The sequence below is a fragment of the Cyprinus carpio genome, chromosome A22, assembly GCF_018340385.1.
Source record: "Cyprinus carpio isolate SPL01 chromosome A22, ASM1834038v1, whole genome shotgun sequence".
In the NCBI taxonomy this organism is placed as follows: Eukaryota; Metazoa; Chordata; class Actinopteri; order Cypriniformes; family Cyprinidae; genus Cyprinus; species Cyprinus carpio.
This window is the reverse complement of record NC_056593.1, coordinates 21,542,733-21,568,875: the sequence shown is the minus strand read 5'-3', so window position 1 is coordinate 21,568,875 and position 26,143 is coordinate 21,542,733. Positions and strand designations below refer to the sequence as shown.

Here is a 26,143-nt window from a genome sequence, read left to right as displayed (position 1 = left end):
TTGCCTTAAATCAAATTCATCTGTAAATTATCAGATTTATTCCTCTCAAGGCCTATCTTATGAATATTCATTATGTCTATCATGTAGATTACTTCGCCTCCATTCGTCGAACCGCCTCCCACTTACTGCATTTCAGCCAATCAGCAAAGACTGCCACGTTAAATGATGAATATTAATGAGGCAAGCCTTCACCATAGTAGGATTGGTTGAGCGCAGCCGCAGAAGAGCGCAGTGCCGGTGTCCGGTACTCGGTGCTGCTGACCTCTCCTAGTCTACCTCTGGATGTGGGATGTATTTCTCGTAGTCTGGCCTTGATTTAATACGGTGTCGTAGATTAATGCAGTGGGCGCAGCAGTGATCGTAACAGGTATGTTATGATATGTTAATGAGCATCAGAGAGTGTCTGTAATAATGTCGATATGTACAAAGTGTTCATACTCTGAAGTAATCATTGCATTTATACTGTAACGTTTAGTAGCTTTACACTTAATCGTGTGTGAGTGTGTTATGTAGTAAGCAGTGGCTCTAGAGATGTGTATTGAGTGGTAGTGTCAGTATATCTAGTGTGTTGTGAGTGTGATGAGTGTGCTGAATTGGGCTGTGTTTTTTCGGACAATGGGTCATAAACTCAGATGATGGTACAGTGACCTATGGACTGTGTCTCGCATGCATCAGCAGTTATGCATCATTCAGGACAACACCCCACCCTCACACATTCATCCCTTACATATACACACCTGGAATACAGTATTACAGCAGATCTAATGCCTGCTCCGGCTAACAACACCCTATACATACATCATAATCATAATCATAAACACTCAGTACAGTCCAGCAGATGTATGTTTACCGTCTCTGACAACCCCCTGTTCGTGTAATGGCTGTTAGATCATCATGCAAACACATCATTTTTTGCAGCTTGTAATGTTTTGACATGTTTTTAAATTGTGCTTCATGTGGTAACAGCTATATGAATTAGTTTTATACAAAGATTTTTATATATGTATATATATATATATATATAACAAATAACACCATAACTTAAATCACACAAAAAAAATGACAAAAAAATACAGGGAATAGAAAATAATTTCAACAAAACTGCTTATTAATATTTGTGGTAAAACTGTAGTGTGGTGCAGAAACATACAGAGAAAACATAAAACACAAATTACAAAATGATACATTAAAAACAAGATCTGTCATATATATATTACAATAAATTCAACAAAATTTTAAAGAATAGACACCAAACAACAATTTACATAATTCTTTATGAATTAGGGACACGTTGTGCACAAGATGCACAGTATGCGTTATATAAACCTGTATTTTGCGTTAATCTCAGACTGTCATGTATCTCACACCCTCGCTGGCTCTTTCATACCTCAGCAGGAAGAGGTTTAGAGCATTTGACTGTAGACACGGCCACTCCTCACTTCAGCAAACACTTCATGTCAATAATGCAGCCTGATAAGAGCCACCCATCACATCACTATATCATTCACAACAGTCAGTGCTGAAGTTAGCCGTGACTGGATGTGCAGTTTAGAGTCTGACTGATCTGAAGATGCTCAGTTTGAATTATTCTGAAGAAAATACGAGTGGTGTTTGCTCAGTGCTGGTGCGCAGTGGATTGTTGCCAGGCTGGGTGCTCAGTGTTTTGACTGCGCAAGTCAAAAATACATTTTTAGCTCTTCTACCTGGAGGAAAGTGCAACAGCACAGCAGACAATTTAATGATTCAAATCACAAAGGCTGAGCAATATTAGCAAACATAATTAGCAAACTTCACTAGTAATAATTAAAAAAAAGGCTGAACCATCAAACACTGAACTACAAACCAACATTATTTATTTACCAAAAACTACACTGAAAATGCAGTTAATGCTTATTCATATGCATTCATACATACATTAAAAAGGTTTTTTCTTGTAAAAAGAACTTCAATAAAAATCCAATGAAATCTTACTTAAATATTTCACATTAAATTCAATGTTTTACTTGCTGAAAGTAAATACTACACTATTTTGTTTTTAGTGTAGAATGACTTGATTTTACCTCTGTTGACTATGTTTTAAGACGTATTTCTAAATTAAAATTAATTTTAATACTTTTTTTGGAAGTCAAAAATGCCCTGATATCGTAATGAAGAAAAAGACTCATTACAAAAATTCTAAAAAAGAAAAGTAGTTTGGCTTAATAATTATTTTCTTCAATAAAATATTGCCTATTAATATTTGAAAAACGATTGTCAGCCTATTCACGGTATGCAGAAACATGCAGAGAAAACATAAAACAGGAAATTATATCATAGAGACAGACAACCCTCCTGACTTTGTGTCGAGGTCAGTAGGTCTCTTAAGAATGTGACCTTTTATGACAAGGAAAGTTTAGGTCACATGATAAAATGTCATGCGGTGCAACTCCCTAAAATATAATGATAATTATGAATTAAAAAGATGTGCACACTCACATAGAGTTGTAGGGAATTTAAATGTAAACTTTTGTTGAAAATAGTCAAAGAAAATATTTTCAAACTGTATTAGACCAATATGAATACAGCATTGTATATGTGTTTTACATTAGATTTTTTGGAAATTTTTATTTGTCATCAACCCAGATAGGTTTGAAGCGTTCAGGTAAGGGCTTGCCTGTAATATGCATTAGAGGTCATAAATCATATGCTAGCTCTAGCTCATTATTGAATTCAGAATGCTAAGAGATTTAGGAAGCAAACCCTTTCCCATTGACTCATGATTGGTGAATCACAAAGCACTGAACGTGCACTAGCACCATCTGCATCAGTATCAAGCACCACAACCACATGCATTTGCATAGATCTACACCCTCACTAGTAACAAACACAGTCACAATCCAGGTTGCATCTGGTCATAATGGCAGTGCCAGAAGAGCCTCCATAAGCCTTTGATGATGGGTTAATCTGGAAAAGACTCGCACACCTGGAAAGATGCAGAAGATGAGTCCGTATCTGTCAAATGCAGCACTGACAATGGAGTCTACATGTGTCATTCATTATCTCTGTAGAAACACATCCTGGTCATATTTCATCCCAAAATCTATATTTAAAAAAAAAGAAAAAAAAAAAAAAACATTATTACATAAGTAAAGAAAATCTGTTTTTAGCACTGTTACAGTTTTCACATAATCATTACTGTAATGGATCGGATGCATTTTTTGTAATTTTCATAAATGTCCGACAGATGATTGTCATTAAATCAGCATAAATGTAGAGCATTCAATGATATTATGTAATAAACACTAATAATGAGCGGATTATTTTTTGATTACAGTAATGACAGCAACGGGATTTCTTGCATCATGGGAACGAGGCCTGTGAAATTAAAAGTGTCGCAATGCATCTTCATTTTTAACCTGCAATGTCAAAAAAACAAAACAAAACTGTTCATTGTAATAGCACACACTCAAAAAAATGTACTCTCCCTTTCCACAAATAAAATAAATCCGTACATGCTGGCATAACTGCACATCCACCTTGTGTTTTTCATCTCTCAGAGTTCATCACTGACTCAGTATTTGTGCTCTATTTCCGTGTCTTTGTTGCCATGGATAATAGAGAGGGATGAGCGGTTAGTTCAGTGGAGGCTGCCGACTTTGTAAACGGTTACAGAGAAAAACGTGGCATCATACACTAAGCTACTGAGGATCACACATGAACAGACTTTCAGGTCTTTCCAAACTCATGCAGAAACACGTGTTGTGTTGCTAGGAGATGCGTGAAAAATGAAAACAATATGCAATGAACACAGTTGACTCAAAATATCAAACAGGTTTGATATCCTCCGACTGGACGAAATCATAGTCTGAAGCTTAAAAATGACGGCCTGTGACCATCACAGACTACTAGATTAAAAAAAAAAAATCTTTTGACTTTAACTGCCCAAAATCTACTGACTGACCATGACTTTCAGCAACTATAACATCAAAAAATAAAAAAAAACCTAAAAAAATCTCACTCACATATCAACCGAGATGTAGTTGAGTTTGTTTCCAAAAAATGAAAATTTGCTGAAAATGTTCTCACTCACAGATCATCCGAGATGTAGTTGAGTTTGTTTCTTCATCAGATTTGGAGAATGTAGCATTGCATCACTTGCTCACCAATGAAGATAAAACATCACAATAATCCACAGTTATCCACACCACTCCAATTCATTAATTAATGTCTTTTAACGCCAAAAGCTGCATGTTTGTGGATTATTGTGATGTTTTTATCAGCTGTTTGGACTCTGATTCTGACGGCACCCATTCACTGCAGAGCATCCACTGGTGAGAAAGTGATGCAATGCTAGATTTCTCCAAATCTGATAAAGAAACAAACTCGTCTATATCCCGGTTGACCTGAGGGTGAGCACATTTACTGCAGATTTTCAGATTTTCAAAGGCCCAGCAGGGGAACTTTCATTTCTAACAGCTGTGGCTTGTCTTAGTTGTTTCTTTCTGGTTAATGATTAATAGAGGACTAGCAGCAGAGCAAGGTTTAACTGGTAAGTAAATGATTTTCATTGTGGGAATTAACAGGTAAAAGGCATAGTCACATTAAACAATAACATGAACGTAATTCTTCATATATTGTGTGTGATTTGATCACACCTTTGTATTAAACCCTGCTGATGCATTATAGAACATTTATTCAAGGTTATATTTCAATAAATGGTTATTATGAGACAGATGGGACTATTATCCATCATGTGATTGGCTTTATTGATTGAGCGGGATCACATGACCTACTGGAGGCTGAATGGACGGGTATTACGTCTTAAGACTGATGTTGAAAGCTTTAAACCGAGCAGATTTTAAAACTTAAGCCTAAAGCTACTGTTGTGACAACTTTGGTCAGTTAAGGGATCCAAATAGGGCCGCCACAATCATGAAGTTTGGTTAAATTATAGCATACAGGTAATTGTGATTGATCATTTAATTGTTCCCTTTATACATTTATCTAACTTGCTGTTTAAGATTGATACACAAACATGCGCAATATATGCACAATATATTTGTACCATAACAGTTATTACATATTTTGTACATTTATTTGGTACCAGTCAGTATAGATTGTTTTTGTCATTATCTAATTCTGTAACATGCATGCTCCGTTTTCTGTTGCATTATGTTTTGTTTCAGTCAGTTGGTCTTTATTCATGAGTTCAGTCCCTTGTTTAGTAACCTGTTGTCTGATTAATTATCTCATTAATAGTCCCCTTTGTTTGGTTCATGTTTACAAGCCCTCAGTTCTCCCTTAGTCTCTGTCTGTTTTCGTTTGTAGATTGTGGTTTTCTTCTAAGTTGTTCCTGTTTTCTGAGCACTTGTGATTAAGAGTATATTTCGTTACTGTTCCTCGTTGAGAGAATATTCTACATTAACCACATTATGTAACAAATACTTACTCTTAAAACACTAATAATTTAATAACACTAAATTTGAATATTCATTTTTTATGATGCATATTATAATGTTGTGATGTCTGCATTCCCCAGTAGTATTTAAAGTTTATATACATTTTCTAATGAATATAAGGCACACATATAAGGCACACCTGTGCAATAATCATGCTGTCTAATCAGCATCTTGATATGCCACACCTGAGGTGGATGGATTATCCCTGCAAGGGGGAGTGCTCACTAACACAGATTTAGACAGATTTGTGAACAATATTTGAGAGAAATAGGCCTTTTGTGTACATAGAAAAAGTCTTAGCTCTTTTAGTTCAGCTCAAAAAAAATGGGGGCAAAAACAAAAGTGTTGCGTTTATAATTTTGTTCAGTGTATTTTAAATTATTGACAATCCTAGTTTCTTTTATTAATAATAATAATAATAATAAAAAGCTTGAAAATGAGCACCTTTGTCATTACAGCAGAAGTACCAGAAATATTTTGGGGTGCCTTCAGATATTGGAGTCAAAATGAACTGCTGCTCTAGATAGTTAGTTGTGAGTTAATGTTTGGTTAAACTCATGTATAGAGTCATTTTTACTTGAACACATTATACTGTAGTACCACTGTAGTGTCTGTTTAAGCGTCTATGATAATGATATCCTTCACTTTTTGTATACATTGGAGTTTTTGAAATGAATTTCTTGCAATTATGTTTTTTGACATTTAAGCACATTTGTTGCCAATTCTTGCACTGGGTTAACATATTTGACAATACATTGCAATTTAAAGTGCACAAAAAATACAGAATGATCAGATATTATTGAGATATTCCAAACCCTCAACTCCGTGCCTTTTCCTTCACGGGCCTCCTGACCTCTATCAGAGCATGTCCACCATGGTTTACCCCCATGAGGAGAGACTAGAGAAGCTGACGCAGGAGGAGATCATCTCCAGCACTAAACTGGTGATTCAGGGTCTGGAAGCTCTCAAGAGCGAGCACAACTCCATCCTGCAGAGTCTGGTGGAGACCATCCAGTGCTTAAAGAAAGATGAGGAGGCCAGTTTGGTTCATGAGAAGTCCAGCCTGCTGCGCAAGTCTGTGGAGATGATTGAGCTGGGCCTGGGTGAAGCGCAGGTGAGGATGAATGGATGTGGTGACCACCACTGAATTTGCAGTAACTCTGTTGCTAGCATCCATTTCTGAAAAATATTACAACACGTATATTACATATCAGGTGATGATGGCCCTGTCCAACCACCTGAACGCAGTGGAGTCAGAGAAGCAGAAGCTGCGTGCTCAGGTGCGGCGGCTCTGTCAGGAGAACCAGTGGCTGAGGGACGAGCTGGCCAACACCCAGCAGAAGCTCCAGAAGAGCGAACAGAGCGTCGCACAGCTGGAGGAGGAGAAGAAACATCTGGAGTTCATGAACCAGCTCAAGAAATATGATGATGGTGTCTCACCAGAGGTGAGTCTCAGTGGGGCGGAGCGTCATATGGCACAGACACCACAATAACATCATGTTGCCAATTATATCCCCCTGATTTCTATAAACATTGTAGGAAATAATATATGAAAGAAGTCCAACTTTACACTACAGTAAGAAAGTTAAGGGTGGCGTATTCGACCTCCAGTGTTACTCTGTTATTGTTAACGTTTACTAAACCTTAAACTATTAAAAATAATTTTTCACTTATTGAAATAAAGCTGAAATAAAACAAAACATAAACATTAAAAGAAAAGCATATTTTATTTCAGCAACTAACTGAAATAAGTACTAAAATTACTTAAACTAAAACGGAAATAAAAATTCATTAAAGTCAAATATAAATAATAATAATAATAAAAACAATAAAAAGACCCTAGACAATAACATAATATAATTTCTAAAACTTAAACTACAATAAGAATGGAAACTAAAAACATTAAATAAAAGCTAATTTAAATATTTATAAATACAACAACAGTATATAAATAATACTAAAATAACACTGGTGTCATTATTTGTTATCCATATTGTGTCTGTCCATTCAAACAAAGTTAACTGTTGTTGTTTTTTCCTAATATTATTGTTATTACTATTATACCAAATATACAATATATTTTGTTAATATTCTAGAACTTTTGGAGAATATATTTGGAAAATATGCTGAGATGTGTATCCCAATTAATTTTTTCAATGATTGATTGATTGATAGATATCTATCCATCATTTTCTGTTTGTATATTCAGTTTAGTTTGTTTTTAGTAATTTTGTTGTGTTTTTGGCATTTTTGTTTTCTTTTACAATATGTCTACATATTTTTTAATCATTTTTATTTCAGTTTAAGTTTTTTTTTCTAAAACTATTTTATTTCATTTAAAGTTTATAGTTTTAGATAACTAAAATAACCCCGGCGTATCCCTTGATCTGTTTTGATCTTATATTCATTTGAATAAATTTATAAGTCATTTAGTAAATTAAAAACTAAATTACAATATCATTGGTGCTAGAAACCATGACTAACATTAAAAGTGGACTTTCTTAATGGATAAAAGGGGAAAGTTTCTGGCTTAAATCTCCTCTGCTGCTATAGCCTGACTTTTCTTGGGAAATGAACCATGTCCTTCTTCCTCTCTGTGCAGCCAGCGTTGATTTATTGGCCTTGTAGACGGATGACTCTGTTTTGCTGGATGGAGATCTTACAAAGAAGATCTTCATCATTACTGTGTGATGAATGAGTAAATTGTAATCCCTGGCCAAGTCCTCTCCTTTACTTCAGTCCAATGCTTTTTATTCTTCTCTTTCTGAAACATTTGAAGACACTCTATCTGTTCAAATGAAAGTTGCCTCGAGCTTATCATTTATATTTCATGAAGGGCTGTTTCATGCAGTTAATTCCTGAATTAATGTTGCTGTTAAAATATCTAAAGACAGTTATGCATGGACAGAGATGCAGGTGACTCTAGAAATGAGATATTTAAGACTAATAGTAACAGAGCGGCACTGACTGTGTTTAAACAAGAATCATGCTAAATTGAATATTTAAATCGTTTTTTTTTTCTTTCTTTAATTTTGTTTTAGGAAGAGAAAAATAGTGAGACTCCCAGAGATGCCCTGGACGATTTGTTTCCTAACGATGAAGACGACCCGGGTAAGGAAGTACAAAGATGGTACTGTAATCACTCTAATTCTAAAAGAATATTCTGAATATTCTAATCACTGTTAGAATTATTTTTTTTTCTGCTGACGAACGATTTCTCAATTGGATTTTTCATAACTTTAACCTGTTAACTGCTAGCGGGACACTTGGACGCTCTACATCGATTGCCTTTTTTCTCTATCATATATTTTATTTTTAGCATCTTAAATTAGGTATTATTCAAAAGCTTCAATGTACTCAAAAGTCATCCTGGGAAAATGGTATTTAGTTAGACATTGCGTAACCATCTTTTTCTAATCTTAACAAAACACATATCAGTGGAAAGGCCTGAGACTCAGTGTTCCATATTTGGCAACAGATTTGTGGTAGAAGTAAAATGTGACATAAAATGTATTAATATGTGACAGCAGAAAGCATCAATGACTAAAAATCTCCCAGGAACTTCAATTTTTATGATATCAACTTAAAATTTGGAACACAACTTGGTTAGACATATGGCTTTGATTTTCTAGTAATTTTAGAGTCCACTTTATTTTGTAGAATATATATTTTGTATATTTTTTTTTTTTTTTAAGTTTGGTGCTGTGTATTTGCTTTACAACAGACTAAAGACAGTTAAAGGGGTCATATGATGTGATTTAAATTTTTCCTTTCTCTTTGGAGTTTTACAAGGTCTTGGTGCATGAAGAAGATCTATAAAGTTGCAAAGACTAAAGTCTCAAATCCAAAGAGATATTCTTTATCAAAGTTGAAATTCTGCCACACCCCACTAAAACGGCTCGTTCAAACACGCCCCCACATCTCTATGTCACGGTGTGGAAATATTTGCGTAATGCCGCCCAGATGTTCACGCAAAGAAAGGCGGCGTGGTTTCAGTAACCGCAGTTAGTGTTGAAGCAGTCATGTCAGGGAGACGCTGTGTGTTTCTAGGAGAAAGCAAAAGCATACATATATAAATATGATACATTTAGGAATCTTTTAGATTACTTACAACAGAACAGCAACGCATTTTATGGACGACAGTTTCGTGAACCTAGGAGAGGAGGTAATTCTGACTTTGCTACGACAATCTGGCGCTTCTGAATCAGCTAATTAAAGAACGTTTTGTTATTAGTTTAAGTATTTGCTATTGACTGTTCAAATGCGGAGTTTTGCGCATCGTGTATGTGTGTGTGTGTGTGTGAGAGAGAGAGAGAGAGAGAGAGAGACAGACAGACAGGGTCACACAGTGGAGTCAGCTGTCTTAGCCGTCCGTGGCTTGTGTACTGCAAACACATACAAGCTTCATCACTGTGTCTGTCACGTGACTCTGTTCCCCTTTCGGGCTTGAACTGTTGGTAAAACTAAGGACATTATTAACTGTCTTTACATTTATTTTGAAAGATAAAGCTTACGATTATAGAAAGGGGCGTTACATTTCCGACAAGTGCTTACGGTGTTTGGCCAATCACAATGCACTGGGTCAGTTGGCCAATCAGAGCAGACTACGCTTGTCAGAAGGAGGGATTTTGTTGAAAACGACGGATTTAAGAGAGGCGGGGCATAGAGGACCTACAATAATGTACAGTATTTGAAAAATAATGTGATTTTTAAACATTAAAGCATGTCAACATATTCTGTTACACCAAGTACACAAAATAATGATCTTTAAAAAAGCATCATATGACCCCTTTAAACCTTTTTACACTTTCACTTCAGCATTACCTGCTGAGCATTTTCTTTATAAAGCGACCAAGCTTTGGTCTGTGTACGAAAGCATTGAAGAATTATAAGCATTAAAGTTCAGTTAGTGTATTTTCACATCTATTGAGGGTGAGAGATTTTAAGAGAGATTTTAAAGAATTCAAGCATTATAAGCACCAGATGGCATAATGCAATTATAGTTGTTGTTCTTGGTGTGAACAGGCCTTAATGCTTGTTAACATTTTACTGTCTCATGGCCATTGATTTGTTCATCCATTTTTGTCTGCTACCCAATAGTCAATGCATCATTACGTTACCAAAGTGTGGATTTGAGGAGAACCAGAGGAACGGCATGTGGGACAGAGCCAGAGAAACCGTTCAGTTCATATTTTACATATTAACAGTGTTACTCTCTCTCGCCTCCTTCAGTCTCACACCGGCACAACAGCGCCGCGCTTGCCGCCGCTCAGCAGGGAGGGTATGAGATCCCAGCGCGCCTCAGGACCCTCCATAACCTGGTGATCCAGTACGCCGCTCAGGGCCGCTACGAGGTGGCCGTGCCTCTCTGCAAACAGGCTCTGGAGGACCTGGAGAAAACCTCTGGACACGACCATCCCGATGTAGCCACCATGCTCAACATCCTGGCTCTGGTCTACAGGTGTGTGTTTGCTCAGGTGAAGGTGCATGTGGAGTCATCACAAACCAGTATGTTCTTAGTTACATGAAACACTAAAGGAAACATTTAAAATAACAGTAAATGGGCACTTTCAAGCATCATCAAGAACACAGAAGCATCATTAAAATGATCTGCAAGGCTAAATCTAAAAGTAGGTCAGATGTCTGTATTTTTATTGAGAAAATACCGACTTAAATTACTCCAGAAATCATTTGGACTACTATTATGTCACTTTTATAGTGTATTGACTTCGTCGTTTCTATGATTCGTAACTGCATTGACAAAACAACTGGTATATTTTTCAACGTTTCTTATTTTGTGTTCCACCGAAGAAATAAAGTAATTTGTTTGGTTTACAGCAATGTGATAGTGAGTAAACCAGGACAGAACTCTCTTTCTTTAACCAGCGAGACTTCCTTAGTCAACCAGCTTCACCAGAAGAGTGGTTAACCAGCTTGAACAAAGCACAAAATAAGTCTGTTTAAGTGTTTGGATGTACTTAATCATTTCATCAAATCATGTCATATTTTATTCAGTTTTTAAATTCCTCATTGTTTTTCAGCATCCTCTGTCAGAACTGGCGATTCTGTTTGCAAATTTGGCTAATTTGGCATGTTGTCATGGAAAACAAATGCTCCTTTATTTAGTTTAGAATAATATTTAAGTGACAGATATGGAGGCCCATTTCTGAATAAAAAAAAAAACAAGGTAATTGTGACTTTTTATCTCACAATTCTGACCTTTTTTTCTCAGAATTGCATAATAAACTCCCAACTGCATGTTATAAAATCCAATTCTGAGGAAAAACTAGACTATTGTCTTACAATTGCGAGTTTATATCTATCTATCTATCTATCTATATCTATATATATATATATATATATATATATATATATATATATATTTATTTATTTTTTTTCTCATAATTCTGCCTTTTTTCACGCAATTCTGACTTATTTTCTTGCAGTTGTGCATAATTGTGAGTTTGTATCACAGTACTGAGAAAAAAGAGAAAGAAGATTGCCCACTAGACCTACTAAAATAAGCCTCTTGAAATAAGGCTTTATTGTATTTCTCTTCACTCAGGGACCAGAACAAATACAAGGAAGCTGCTCATCTCCTTAATGATGCCCTGTCAATCAGAGAAAAAACCCTGGGCAATGACCACCCAGCTGTAAGTACAACGAAACACATATTACTCTAGAAACGGGGAGAATATACAGTTGTGCATGGGATATTTGCTACTCACTGTCTTCCAAGATTCAGGGCCTTGAATGCCTTAGAAACTAGAACCTAGTTCTTCCTGTGCAGTGTTGATTGAAGCCTGAGACCTATAGGAATGACAGCGACTGTTAAAAACGCTGCACTTTTTACATAATATGTACATAAATATATACATAAACGTGTAAGCCAGGCGATAAGATGTGATAAGAAAGCTTTTGCTGTATTTATGACAAATGGTCCATGAACAGTACACGGGCGTTCTGTCTGGAGCCGCACTGTAATCAGTGTCCATATTTCGTGACCGATCCAGGTGGCGGCCACCCTCAACAACCTGGCGGTGCTGTACGGAAAGAGAGGGAAATACAAGGAAGCAGAACCACTGTGCAAGAGAGCCTTGGAGATCAGAGAGAAGGTACTACCAGAAAAACCTGTTTCCTGGGCTCCAGAGGCCTCTAGAGTCACCTGATTAATATGATATTTGAATAAACATGTCTCTCTGTCATTGCTCAGGTGTTGGGGCGGGAGCACCCAGACGTGGCCAAGCAGCTGAATAATCTGGCTCTGCTCTGTCAGAATCAGGGGAAGTATGAGGAGGTGGAGTATTATTACTGCAGGGCTCTAGATATCTACGAGAAAAAACTGGGACCTGACGACCCGAATGTGGCCAAGACCAAAAACAACCTGGTGAATATAACCAGCCCTCCTCTTGAGTCCAGACAGCCCGTGTTTGCACAGTAACACAGCCTCATTTATTGTTGAGAGATCTATTTGCAGTCAGAAGAATTAAAACAAAAGAGAAAAACACAGAAGTCTAGTTCAGATTTGTAGCAATGTAAAAGTCTTCTTTTGTCACTTTTGATCAAGTTTCATTATGCATTTCATCTATAATCTTTAACAGAATTAATCTTACATACCACTTTTTTTAAGAGTATGCCATCATTGTAAAATGGCTTCTTTATTTTCCCTGCAGGCTTCATGCTATCTGAAACAGGGCAAGTACAAGGAAGCTGAGATCCTCTACAAAGAGATCCTGACGCGCGCCCATGAGAAAGAGTTTGGATCTGTAGATGGTACGATCAATGCCTGATTATGGCTCTTCATTATTCATTAGCTGACAGCCTGCATGCTTCCTTCTTACCAGGGAAGTTTTTTTCTCTCTTTTTTGCAACAATATAAAACTGAACTATTGTCATTGCTGAATGATTAGTTTTGATGACTTCACCATTCGTGACCTTTCTGCACACCTGACCTCTGGTTTACTACCCTTCACTGTGAGCCGTGGATTTCACAGAAATCCAGGAGCAAACACAAACCAATAAAACATCTTGTTGGATTAATTAACACTCAGAAGTGTTTGGGACTAAATGTTACATGTTCTTGCCCAATATGTATATATGTTTTATTGTGAAGATGAATTGACTTTTAAATATGGATGCTATATTAGTGGACTGCTTGCCTGTTCCAGGCAACATGAATGTCTCAAAAATAAATGTGAAAGCAGAAGTGCAAAGCAGAGCAGATGGTTTGTATCTGTGATTTTCCTCTCTTTTACTTCTTGGAAGTTGTAAAACTTTCAGTTGAAGTTCTGTGTTAAGTCATGTGTGATTTTATTTTGTTTTCTTTATATCAGAAAATTGATTATTTGTCTGTTGTTTGATTTAGATGATTTTGTTCATCATTTTTATGTTGATTTCACACTTGATTTCAATAAATCCACTTGATTCATTTCTTCATTTTTCATATCTTCTGTTTCTTGTTCATGCCAAATTTATTTTGCGGTCTTGACATTTTGAATACATGTTCACCTGGTGGACAGTTGGTTCAAGAAATACAGTTATTGTTAGGTCCCATACCTGTGGAAGCCTGTTTCCGCCAGGTCATTCTGACTTTTTATCTCTCAATTCAGATTTTATTTCTCACAATTGCAAGTTAAATCTCACAATTCTGACTTTTTTTTCTGAATTGCATGGTATAAACTCACAACTGCAAGTTATAAAGTCAGAATTGTGAGATATAAACTAACAATTTAGACCTTTTTTCCCACAATCGCGAGTTTATATCACGCAATTCTGATTTTTTTTTTATTTATTTTTTTTGCAATTATGTCTTATTTACTCAGGACTGCGAGATATAAAATCCAATTCTGAGGGAAAAAAGTACTGCCTATTCTTACAATCGCGAGTTTGTATCTCACAATTCTAACTTTATTACTCGCAACTGTGTCTATATCTCGCAATTCTGAGTAAAAAGTCCAATGCGCAAGTTTATATCACAGTTCAAAGAAAAAAAGTCTGAATTGCGAGATACAGGAAATAGTTGCAATTGCGAGTTATAAAGTCCAATTCTGAGGGAAAAAGACTGTTTTCTTACAGCTGCAATTTTATGACTCGTAATTGTGAGTTTATATCCTGCAATTTTGAGAAAAATATCTGAATTGCAATATGTAAACTTACAATTGCAAGAAAATTTTTTGGAATTGTGAGATAAAATGTAGCAATTACCTTTTTTTGCTTTTATTCAGAATTTTAAACAAGCTTCCATACATACGCATAGTGATTTGAACAAGTACCGAATTTAACTATGAAACTCTATAACCTTTGTAACCTCAATTAAAAAGTGAAGGAGGGACCCAGTCATATCTAGAAACCAGAGTATCACAGACAAGCCATTCAGAATGCCTGAGAAACAGCATAGCAAAAAATAAGCATGATTTTACAGTAGTAACTATAAGATTTGGCAGAAACAGACTCTGTTTTTATTATGGTGTGTTTTTGAAATGGCTGCCTACAGTAGCAGAACTGTTTCTCTGTGTCTGCAGCTGAAAATAAACCCATCTGGATGCACGCTGAGGAAAGACAAGAGAGCAAGGTAGGTTTCTGCCAGCACATGTATCCGTGGGGGGGGGGCTGAAATGCTGAGATGCTTATGTGGGAAGCTGATACAGTGAGTACAGAAAGTCACCACCCGCTATCAAAATATTCACCTTTTGTTGCTCAGAGCCTGAATTGAAAACTGGCTTTTCATACACAGTAACACAATATCCAGAGGAAACGAATGCAAACAACTCTGAATAAGGACGGCACTGCAGTCATTCCACAGATTCTCAATGGGATTTAAGTTGAACCCTGACTAGGCCACTAGAGAACTGTCACTTTCTTGTACTTTGTGGTTGTTTTGATGCTCTGATTAGGGTTGCTGTCATATTGAAACAGTTGAAACTCCTGGCAGAGGGCTGCAGGTTCTCCTCAGTCTGTCAGAATTTAGTATTTTTCAGTCCCAACTAAAGAGAAACTCCTCCACAATGGGATTCTGCCACTGTATCTTATTCTTTGGCTGTGTTGGGTTTTGTCGGACATATTGTCTATAGACTTCTTAAAGGACAAAGACCTTTGTAGATCCTTTCCCTGTGCCTTTCTACAGCTTCATGTTGTGAAAGTACTGTAAATGTTTTGAAAGGAGGTTGTGGCTTTCTGTACGCACTTACTGCAAACCTGTCTGGATGATTGACATCTGGGAAGATTCTGAACCTTCACTGTCTCTCTCTGTCTGTGTTTTCCTCCTCTTCATTCTCTCAGGGAAAGTTGGCAGATGGGAATCATTATGGCGGCTGGTACAAAGCCTGCAAGGTGAACAGGTGAGAAAAAGCAGCTACAATTACCCAAACCTACCTGCCCCACAGCTAAAACTGCTGTCTGCAATTAATTCAGCTGAAACTTCAGCTTAAAGGAATGTTCTGGGAAGTTGAATATGAGTTAAAGGTGCTGTAAAGCAACAACAAAATAAGTGTTGAAATGCACTCAAATTTAGCTGCTGACTAAATTCTAAACTTACATAAACTGCTTTTTTTCTTTCTTTTTTTGCAAGTGCTGCTACTTTCTTCAGAAAATGCAAACCTAGTCTGAATGTTAGATATGTTGGGAATTATATGAGACACATCTGAGAGTGAATCTGTGTGTGTTTTCATATACAGCCCCACGGTGAACACCACGCTGAGGAACCTGGGTGCTCTGTACCGTAAGCAGGGGAAAATAGAGGCGGCTGAGACCCTAGAGGAGTGTGCCATGAGGTCCCGCAGACAGGTGCAACATCTGTGAGAATTATAGCGGTGTATGCTGGGACACATGATGTCTTTGTAACTTGTGTGTGTGTGTGTGTCAGGGAGCGGCAGTGGATCCTCAGAGAGATGGGGAGAGGCGGAGGAGCACTGCATCAATCTCCAGCGTGAAGTACGACTGCAGCAGTGACACCGGAGAAGAGGGCAGTGTGGAGTGGAATGGGGTGAGTGAATAATATCTTTGTCATGTGAAGCTGCTTTAAGTGCATGGAGCCCCTAAGGGCACATGGTGATAAAGAAAGGATGAGATGGGGGGGGGAGTTATATTTCAGTGCTTCTTGCAAAAATTCTGGAAAAAAAGTATTGCATTTGCCCAAGAAACTCTGCATTCTCTCACAAAATATTTGCATTGTCTTGCAAAAATATTGCATTCCCATGAGAAACATTGCATTCCCTCGCAAAACATTTGCGTTCTTTTGCAAAAGTGTTGTTTTTCCCATGAGAAATGTTGCAATCTCTCGCAAGATGTTTGTGTTCTTTTGCCAAAGGGTTGCGTTCCCGTTAGAAACGTTCCAATCCCTCGCAAAACATTTGCGTTCTTTTGCAAAAGTGTTGCGTTCCCATTAGAAACGTTGCAATCTCTCGCAAAACAGTTGTGTTCTTTTGCAAAAGGGTTGCGTTCCCGTTAAAAACATTGCAATCTCTCGCAAAACGATTCAATCTTTTGCCAAAGGGTTGCGTTCCTGTTAGAAACATTGCAATCTCTCACAAAACAGTTGTGTTCTTTTGCAAAAGTGTTGCATTCCCATTAGAAACGTTGCAATCTCTCGCAAAATAGTTGCGTTCTTTTGCAAAAGTGTTGTGTTCCTGTTAGAAACGTTGCAATCTCTCGCGAAACGTTGCAATCTCTCGCAAAACAGTTGCGTTCTTTTGCAAAAGTGTTGCGTTCCCGTTAGAAACATTGCAATCTCTCGCAAAACGTTTGCGTTCTTTTGCAAAAGTGTTGCATTCCCATGAGAAACATTGCAATCTCTTGCAAAATAGTCGCGTTCTTTTGCAAAAGGGTTGCGTTCCTGTTAGAAACAATGCAATCTCTCGCAAAACAGTTTGCGTTCTTTTTTGCAAAAAGTGTTGCGTTCCCATTAGAAACCTTGCAATCTCTCACAAAACGTTTGCGTTCTTTTGCAAAAGTGTTGCGTTCCCATTAGAAACATTGCAATCTCTCGCAAAACATTTGTGTTCTTTTGCAAAAGTGTTGCGTTCCCATTAGAAACATTGCAATCTCTTGCAAAATAGTTGTGTTCTTTTGCAAAAGGGTTGTGTTCCCGTTAGAAACATTGCAATCTCATGAAAACATTTGTGTTCTTTTGCAAAAGTGTTGCATTCCCATGAGAAACATTGCAATCTCTTGCAAAATAGTTGCGTTCTTTTGCAAAAGTGTTGCGTTCCCATTAGAAACATTGCAATCTCTCGCAAAACATTTGTGTTCTTTTGCAAAAGGGTTGCTTTCCCATGAAAAACATTGCATTCCCTCGCAAAACATTTGTGTTCTTTTGCAAAAGTGTTGCGTTCCCGTTAGAAACATTGCAATCTCTCGCAAAACGTTTGCGTTCTTTTGCAAAAGGGTTGTGTTCCCGTCAGAAACATTGCAATCTCTTGCAAAATAGTCGCGTTCTTTTGCAAAAGGGTTGCGTTCCTGTTAGAAACAATGCAATCTCTCGCAAAATAGTTGCGTTCTTTTGCAAAAGTGTTGCGTTCCCATTAGAAACATTGCAATCTCTCACAAAACGTTTGCGTTCTTTTGCAAAAGTGTTGCGTTCCCGTTAGAAACGTTGCAATCTCTCGCAAAACAGTTGCGTTCATTTGCAAAAGGTGTTGCGTTCCCATTAGAAACATTGCAATCTCTCCCAAAACAGTTGTGTTTTTTTTTTGCAAAAGTGTTGCGTTCTCATTAGAAACGTTGCAATCTCTCGCAAAATAGTTGCGTTCTTTTGCAAAACTGTTGCATTCCCATTAGAAACATTGCAATCTCTCGCAAAACATTTGTGTTCTTTTGCAAAAGTGTTGCGTTCCCATTAGAAACATTGCAATCTCTCGCAAAACGTTTGCCTTCATTTGCAAAAGGGTTGTGTTCCCGTCAGAAACATTGCAATCTCTCGCAAAATAGTTGTTTTTTTGCAAAAGTGTTGCGTTCCCGTTAGAAACGTTGCAATCTCTCGCAAAACAGTTGTGTTCTTTTGCAAAAGTGTTGCGTTCCCATTAGAAACAATGCAATCTCTCGCAAAATAGTCGCGTTCTTTTGCAAAAGTGTTGCGTTCTCATTAGAAACGTTGCAATCTCTCGCAAAATATTTGTGTTCTTTTGCAAAAGTGTTGCGTTCCCGTTAGAAACATTGCAATCTCTCGCAAAACATTTGCGTTCATTTGCAAAAGTGTTGTTGTTCCCGTCAGAAACATTGCAATCTCTCGCAAAATAGTTGTGTTTTTTTGCAAAAGTGTTGCGTTCCCGTTAGAAACGTTGCAATCTCTCGCAAAACAGTTGCGTTCATTTGCAAAAGTGTTGCGTTCCCATGAGAAACATTGCAATCTCTCGCAAAACATTTGCGTTCTTTTGCAAAAGTGTTGCGTTCCCGTTAGAAACTTTCCTTTTTCTCAAAAAACATTTGCGTTCTCTTATAAAAGTATCTTATAAAACTTTTCTTGAGTGAATACAAATATTTTGTAAGCAAATTCGAACCGTTTCTTGTTTGAACGCAAACATTTGATGAGAGAACGCAAAATCATTGAAATATAATTTAATTTTTCATCTCATTTATTTTTACCATCACCATGTCCATGTAGTGACTCTATAGTAAGTGAGTTTTATTGGAATAACACTCGTAAAATTTCCCTGCCATCTGACAAATATCACTTATTAGCCAATCGGAAATACTCTGTATACCTGTCAATTTTGCATACATAAGTCCAGGTTTGCTAACATATCTTTTTTTTGAAGAGGGGCATATGGCAAAAGTTAGCAAAGTAGTGAAAGTTAGTAAAATGGCTAAATTGCTAAGAGCACCTTTAAATTACACCATGCTTGCATTAAAAATGCATTATCAATCCGCATGAAATCAAATTTGACCATATTTTCTTTCTTAATTCATGTTTCTTGTCCTATAGTAAATTATTCATTAGTACGGAGCCCTGCAAATGACATAAAGATATTGGGGCTCCAAATGAAGAATTTGAGGCCATGTGTTAATATTATTTTTTGCCTCATTTTAGTTAAATTGTGGCCACACTGTACTTATTCATTCCCTCGCTTTAGAGGGGGGTTATTTGGTAACAATATCTCGTTTTTGTCATATGCGGAGCTCCATACATCAGTGCATGTTTTTTCGTGTGTGTGTATTCTGTATATATTATTGGATTAAATATTAATTTTAGTCCAGTATCTTAATTAAACACACATTTTAAAGCTTGAATTGAGAAACAAAATGATTAGACCACAAGTCCTGTACAATAATGAAGCTGTGTTTTCTGGCTGAGGGATTGGTGCTGAGAAAGAGACTGTGGTGGTCACTGCTGCACTGCAGCCTGTTCAGTGTGCCAAAGTGGCCGTAGTCCCCTGCTGATGTCATATCCTGTGTGACAACAGTGATATGTGACTCAGCAGTAGCAGTCATTCTCTCCTTCCCCACAAACCTTCATCACTGACACTATCATTACGTTACTACTGTTATGATGCAAAGCTGTAATTAACAATTACTGCACAGCTATTTTTATTTAACCTATAATGCCTTCTGAACTATATAATTAAACAGCTGTGATTATAAAGCAGTTCCAAATCAAAAGAGAACAATAGAGTTGAATTCCAGCAAAATACCATTCACTTTCTTATTTTAAAACACAACATATAAGCTTTTTAAGGCATATCTAGGCATGTTCAAATATTCACTACACACATTTTATAACACACACACACACACTTGGAAACAGTAAAATCCTAGTTCAACTAATAAACTGTTAATCTGGAATAACTGTTATTTGATTTTATTAATAACTGTAACTGCTAATTGAACATTAGTATATTTTAATATGTTGCTGTTCCCTCTGTTTTATTAAAAGCATCTGTGTGAGTTACACTGAAAAATCTAAACCAACTGGTTTTATTCAAGTCCAAAATATTATTGGTCATCACTAAATCAAGCTAAATACATTAATCTATACAGGTGAAATCAGGTGAAATATTGCGAGACTAACAGAAGCGAATGTCTTTATGTGCACTGATGCCGGACGCACTGCCTGTGCTTGTGTTCATTGACCTGCTCTTGATGTGCCTGTCTCATGTGTGCTTTTGTGTCCTGTCTCTCTCTGTGTCTGTGTGTGTGTCTCTCTCGCTCTCTCTCTCTGCATTAGGCCTAAGCTGTCCTCATCTTCCTCTGTCTGCTCTTACTACAAATCAGATCTGATCTGCCTGATCTAAATGGATGTGGTTTGCTCTCTGCCGGTGGAGTCCAGCACAGCTTTAACTCTTGGCTATCATCTTACATTGGCTGTGTGTTCTTGCTCTCTCTCTCTTCCCCTGATTCTTACACACACTGAGTGATTTAGCTCGTTTTCTCATTCCTCCTTGTTCTCTGTGATGTCTGTTTTTGTGTCTGCATTGTTGATCGTGTAACACTAATTATCTGTAATATACAACCTCAGTGAGACACGGGTCGGATTAGCAGAGTGAATCTCATGAACAGGCCAAATCAAAAGAAATAAATAAGACATTACATTTTCACGACAGTTAAACACATTTCTCCCCGTAATGTCAAGAACATTCCCAATGGCATTACAGTAATGTAATAAAAAGTATGTGCTATTTAAATGGTGAACTATTACTGGTCAAAAGTTTGGGATCAGTAAGATTTTTAAATTTTTGAAAGAAGTCTCTTCTGCTCACCAAGTCTGCATTTATTTGAACAAAATTTAAAATGGCAATATTGTGAAATATTACTATTTAAAATAGCTGTTTTCTATTTGAATACCTGTTAAAAGGCAGTTTATTCCTGTGATGTGCAGCTGTATTTTCAGCATCATTACTCCAGTCTTCAGTGTCACATGATCTAAAAAAATCATATAAAAATATAAATACTGCTCAAGAAACATTTCTGATTATTATCAGTAAAACAGCATTTATTTGAAATTGAATGTTTTACTTTAAGTCTTTCCTGTTGCTTTGATCAATGTATCCTTGTTCAATAAAAATATTAATTACTTTCAAAAGAAAATAAAAAGAATTGCACTGACCCTAAACTTTTGATAATAATTCTAAATGCAAAAATAATAAAATAATAAAAATTCAATATCCTTTAATATTAACTTATGCTATATTTAATTTCCTTTATTTTTTATTTCCTTCGTATGTTATTTCGCAGTTATTTTTGTTAATAAATACACAGGTGCCTACTGTACAGGCCAGCTCAGAGATTACATATCAACACATATTAACATTTAATCTACAGTACATATCAAAAGGAAAGTGTATTTGGAAATACAATGGAGTCCAGAAGTCTGCTGACAGTTTTGCTTTCTTTACCAAATTAATAGATTTCTTTTATTTACAAATTATATAATCGTCATAACAATTGAATGGTTCAACTGGAAAATTAACATAAATGTTACATTTTTGAAACAAGATGAGGGTGAGTAAATGATGACTGAATTTTCATTTTTGAATGAATTATCCCTTCAGGAAGTGCTAGTGACCTTAAAGTACTGCAGAATTTTACATATTTCTTCTTTGTTTTATTAAATATCTTTTTTATGTTTTACATTTTTGTTTTCCATTTACTCTTTAGTTTTAGTTTATTTTTATTTTATTCAAATAAATAAGATAAACTCCCACTCAAAATAATTTCAACTCATAATCACATTCATTTTGGTAAAAAAGTGTTTGGTTGGGTATACTCACGTTTTTTTCCACTCATAATCATATTCAGTTTGGTAAAAAAGTGTTTGGTTGGGTATGTGTCAAGTAGGCTAAACTCATTCTTCATTGGCTTTTGTGCTGCTAAAGACATGTGACTTTAAGAAGGCCAAAAGTTCAGACCAAGTCTGCTCATTATGCCAATAGCAGAGGCGGGGTTTACACTCACTGTTTCTTCAGAAAACGAAGCTATTTTCGCGGTTCTGTGTGATTCCACAAATGGCATAGACATTACACACTTCATCTTTCAATGTGTTACTGTATGTGATCACCATTCAGACCAGTCAGGATTGGTGAATTGGTGCGGATGTAGCAAATATCTCACTGTAGTTGACTGACTGCAGGCCTCGCTGTAGACTGATGGGATGTTTGGACTGTGTGTGTAAATATATATATGACTCTTTCTGTACGCTGATGTATGTCTTCATTAAGCTCGTATCACAAATAACAATTATGAGTGAATGTTTTATTGAAGGCACAATGTGGTCAGGTCTCCAGAGCATATGTCTAAAAGCTTTCGATTTGATCATGATGTTGGACCTAGTTTCTGTCACTGGCAACAGCTTGCTTTTGTCAGGTCTCCAGAGCATATCTAAAAAAGCATTCTATATCTCAGGTCTCCAGAGCATATGTCTAAAAGCTTTCGATTTGATCATGATGTTGGATTTAGCGTTTCATTAAGGACTGTTTGCATAGTTAATTCTCCTGAACAACTCTAAAACGGCAGTGTGTAGCTCAGATTAGATTTAGTGCTTACTCAGATGTAATAGATTTCCACTTCGACAGTAAAGCAGTAATGCTGTAGTTACCATAGTAAAGCTTGGCTTCTTAACCTGAGAGCATGGTGTGTCTGTGAAGACAAACAAGCCCTGCCATCTACTGGGCTCAGAGATACACTGCAGTGCTCCAGATCTTCTCTAATATAAGGAATTTTTAACATGTTTTTCTCCGTGCATTGGCTATCATTGCTAATAAGAGAGCAAATATATTGGATTTGGAGATTATTATCTTACTAATAACCCTGTTGGCCAATAATCGTGCTACATTCACTGAAGTATGAATTCCGATATCTACCAGCAGCAGAGCTGCAGTGATCTACTCTTGTAGGCCGACCCATAAGTTAGCATCACCCTGGTCCCTTCGATTAAAACACAGTAGTATTTTTCCACTGACTTTTGCAGTCAGTGTTGGTTAAAGTTACTTTTAAATGTAATGCATTACAATATTGTGTTACTCCATAAAAAAGTAACTAACTGCGTTAATTACCTTAACTATGGAAAGCAAATCTATACATAATAACAAAAATCCCTAAAAGTTATATTTTTTGCAACTGTAAAAGTCACATGGGGACAGAAGAGCTGTCAGTGAATAAATGGGAAAACAAAGTAATTCCCTTTCTCACTAAAAGGGAAATGAATAGCCTCGGGGCTCTGCACCTCACAAGGGGACAGAAGAGCTGTCAGTGAATACATGGAAAAACAAAGTAAGTGTTACTAACTAATAAAAAAAAATAATTCACTACACTACTAACTACAAAAAAAACCACATTAACTTGTATTACTTGTAATGCATTACCCCAAATACCTTTTGTTAAAGTATTTGCAGATACTCTGTGAGCAGCAAAAGTTTGTTTCATACAGTTTTGTTCATCAAAACTATCTCAAATGAACAAAACTTAAAAAAAAAAAAAAACAGTAATAAGCAAACTACATCATGGTCCCATTACAATGTCACCATCACTACGCTTCTGACAAATCTTTGAATATCTCAGACAAATACAGTCAGCGTTATACCAAAAAAGAAAATTACCCCATGATTTACTCACCCTCAAGCCATCTTAGGTGTATATGACTTTCTTCTTTCAGACAAATACAGTCAGCGTTATATTAAAAATGTCCCGGCTGTTCCAAGCTTTATAATGGCAGTGAATGGCTGTTGATATTCAATAGTCCAAAGGAAGTACAATAAAGCGCATCCATCCATCATAAAAAGTGCTCCACACAGCTCCAGGGAGTGAATAAAGGCCTCCTGTAGTGAATCGATGCGTTTTTGTAAAAAAAATAAACAAATAAATAATAATTCAAAAATGTTATAATCAGAGAGCAAAAACAAAACACTGTTCATGAATTAGAAGAACAAAACAAGGATTTGTAAAGAAAAATGTCAGAGGATTTCGATATAAGACAAGAGGACACTGGTTTTCCTTTGCTGTAAACAAAACTTGTTTCTCACAAGACCTAGCATATTGTCACAGGAGCTTATGCTACGCCTCCGTCATCCGCTGGACGCCACTCTCTCGTGACCGTGTGTACGACAGTTAGCAGAAGTTAGAGATTACGGGTTATAAAGTTTTACATATTAAATTAAATTAAATTTATGCATTTAGCAGACGCTTTTATCCAAAGCGACTTACAGTGCATTCAGGCTATCAATTTTTATCTATCATGTGTTCCCGGGGAATTGAACCCCAAACCTTGCGCTTTGTAACGCAATGCTCTACCACTTGAGCTACAGGAGCACATATGGATAATTTTCTTACACAAACCCATCCCTTCTCTTCAGAAGACCTTTATTCACCCCCTGGAGCTGTGTGGAGCACTTTCTATTATGAGATGGGTGCTGGAACTCCCCGTCTGACCAACAGTTTGCTTACAAAACATGACAGCAGTTTTAACTCAGGACTGTGTTTGTGTTCAGGACGGGTCTCTCAGGAGAAGCGGCTCTTTCGGGAAGCTCAGGGAAGTCCTGCGCAGAAGCAGCGAGATGCTGGTGAAGAAAATCCAAGGAACCATGCCACCAGAGCCTCGCAACACAAAGTGAGACATGAATGTTATACTGTACTGGACTTTAAAGCCGGCTGTAGCAGCTTTAGCGTCTGATACAGTAGAGTGTTGTTCTTTCATGTTAATGAGCTCTTTTTCATCCCACACAGCATGAAGAGAGCCGCGTCCCTCGGCTACCTGAACAGTAACGGAGATGAGGACGACTCTTTTCAGGTGAGATGATTTGGGGAGGTTGAGGCGTCAGCTCAGGGTTTCAGTTGATCTGTTTTAAAGGAGATTAATGGAGTAATGCTGATTTGTTGGTGGTCTCATCACAGGGTTCAGGAGCAGCGAGGACGTTGAGAAACAGCAGGCCTCTGAGCTCAAGCACAGTGGAGCTGTACAAAAGCACAGACCGATGAAAAATACATGCATGTTCTGACTCATTTCTCACTCCATTTGTAGGAGGATTTGGTTCATGTGCTTTCAATCATGAACGCTTTTGGCTTCACATTCTCTCACACTCATATAAATCACGCTTGTTTCTTTTTCTTCAAGGAATAGTTCATCCAGAAATGAAAACTCATCATTTACTCATTCTCATGTGGACCACAAAAACAAATTTAACTAACAGCTCTTTTTCCATATAATAAAAGTGAATGGAGGATGGGTGTCGACAAACTCCAAAAACAACAAAAAACTCCATGAAAGTACCTTGTACACTAAATTCTTCCTAAGCTATACAGTACAGACCAAAGTATGGAAGCATGTTTCCGCCGGTGGATTTTAAAAAAAGTCATTGCAACTTTTTTTAATTGCAAATCAGAGTTTATATCTCACAATTCTGAGAAAAAAAGTCAGAAGTGTATGAAAAAAATCACAATTATGATGTAAACATGCAGCTTTTGCAACTTTTTTCTCGCAAATTTAAAGTTATATCACAATTATGTGGAAAAAGGTCAGAATTGCAAGATGTAAATTCAGAATTGGGAGAAAAGCCAGAATTGTGAGATAAAAAGTCACAATTAACCTTGGCAGAAGAAAAAGAGGGGAAAAAACAAAAAACAAAGAGAATTGCAAAAGGAAAAAAAAGCCAGAATTGTGAGATAAAAAGTCACAATTAACCTTGGCAGAAGAAAAAGAGATTTGCGAGAAAAAAAATAAGTCAAAATTGCGAGGGAAAAAAATGAATTGCAAGATGTAAATTCAGAATTCTGAGAGAGAAAAA

General features: G+C 36.8%; 1 protein-coding gene across 2 annotated transcripts; it reads left to right on the top strand.

The window, feature by feature from the left end:
* The first annotated feature begins 213 nt into the window (after window positions 1–213).
* On the top strand, window positions 214–25,866 carry LOC109057359 (kinesin light chain 1-like). Of its 2 annotated transcripts, XM_042712241.1 has the most exons (16): window positions 214–367; window positions 6,301–6,552; window positions 6,653–6,883; window positions 8,480–8,549; window positions 10,671–10,899; window positions 12,004–12,091; window positions 12,452–12,553; window positions 12,652–12,825; window positions 13,112–13,211; window positions 14,960–15,009; window positions 15,717–15,775; window positions 16,112–16,220; window positions 16,300–16,419; window positions 24,851–24,969; window positions 25,086–25,149; window positions 25,254–25,866. In XM_042712241.1, the coding sequence occupies exons 2-16, from the start codon at window positions 6,304–6,306 to the stop codon at window positions 25,335–25,337; spliced, it is 1,848 nt and encodes a 615-aa protein (XP_042568175.1). In that variant the 5' UTR covers window positions 214–367; window positions 6,301–6,303; the 3' UTR covers window positions 25,338–25,866. The 2 variants fall into 2 exon arrangements, with proteins under 2 accessions (XP_042568175.1, XP_042568176.1); XM_042712242.1 differs by lacking the exons at window positions 24,851–24,969; window positions 25,086–25,149; window positions 25,254–25,866 and adding an exon at window positions 20,596–21,170.
* Window positions 25,867–26,143: the final 277 nt, after the last annotated feature.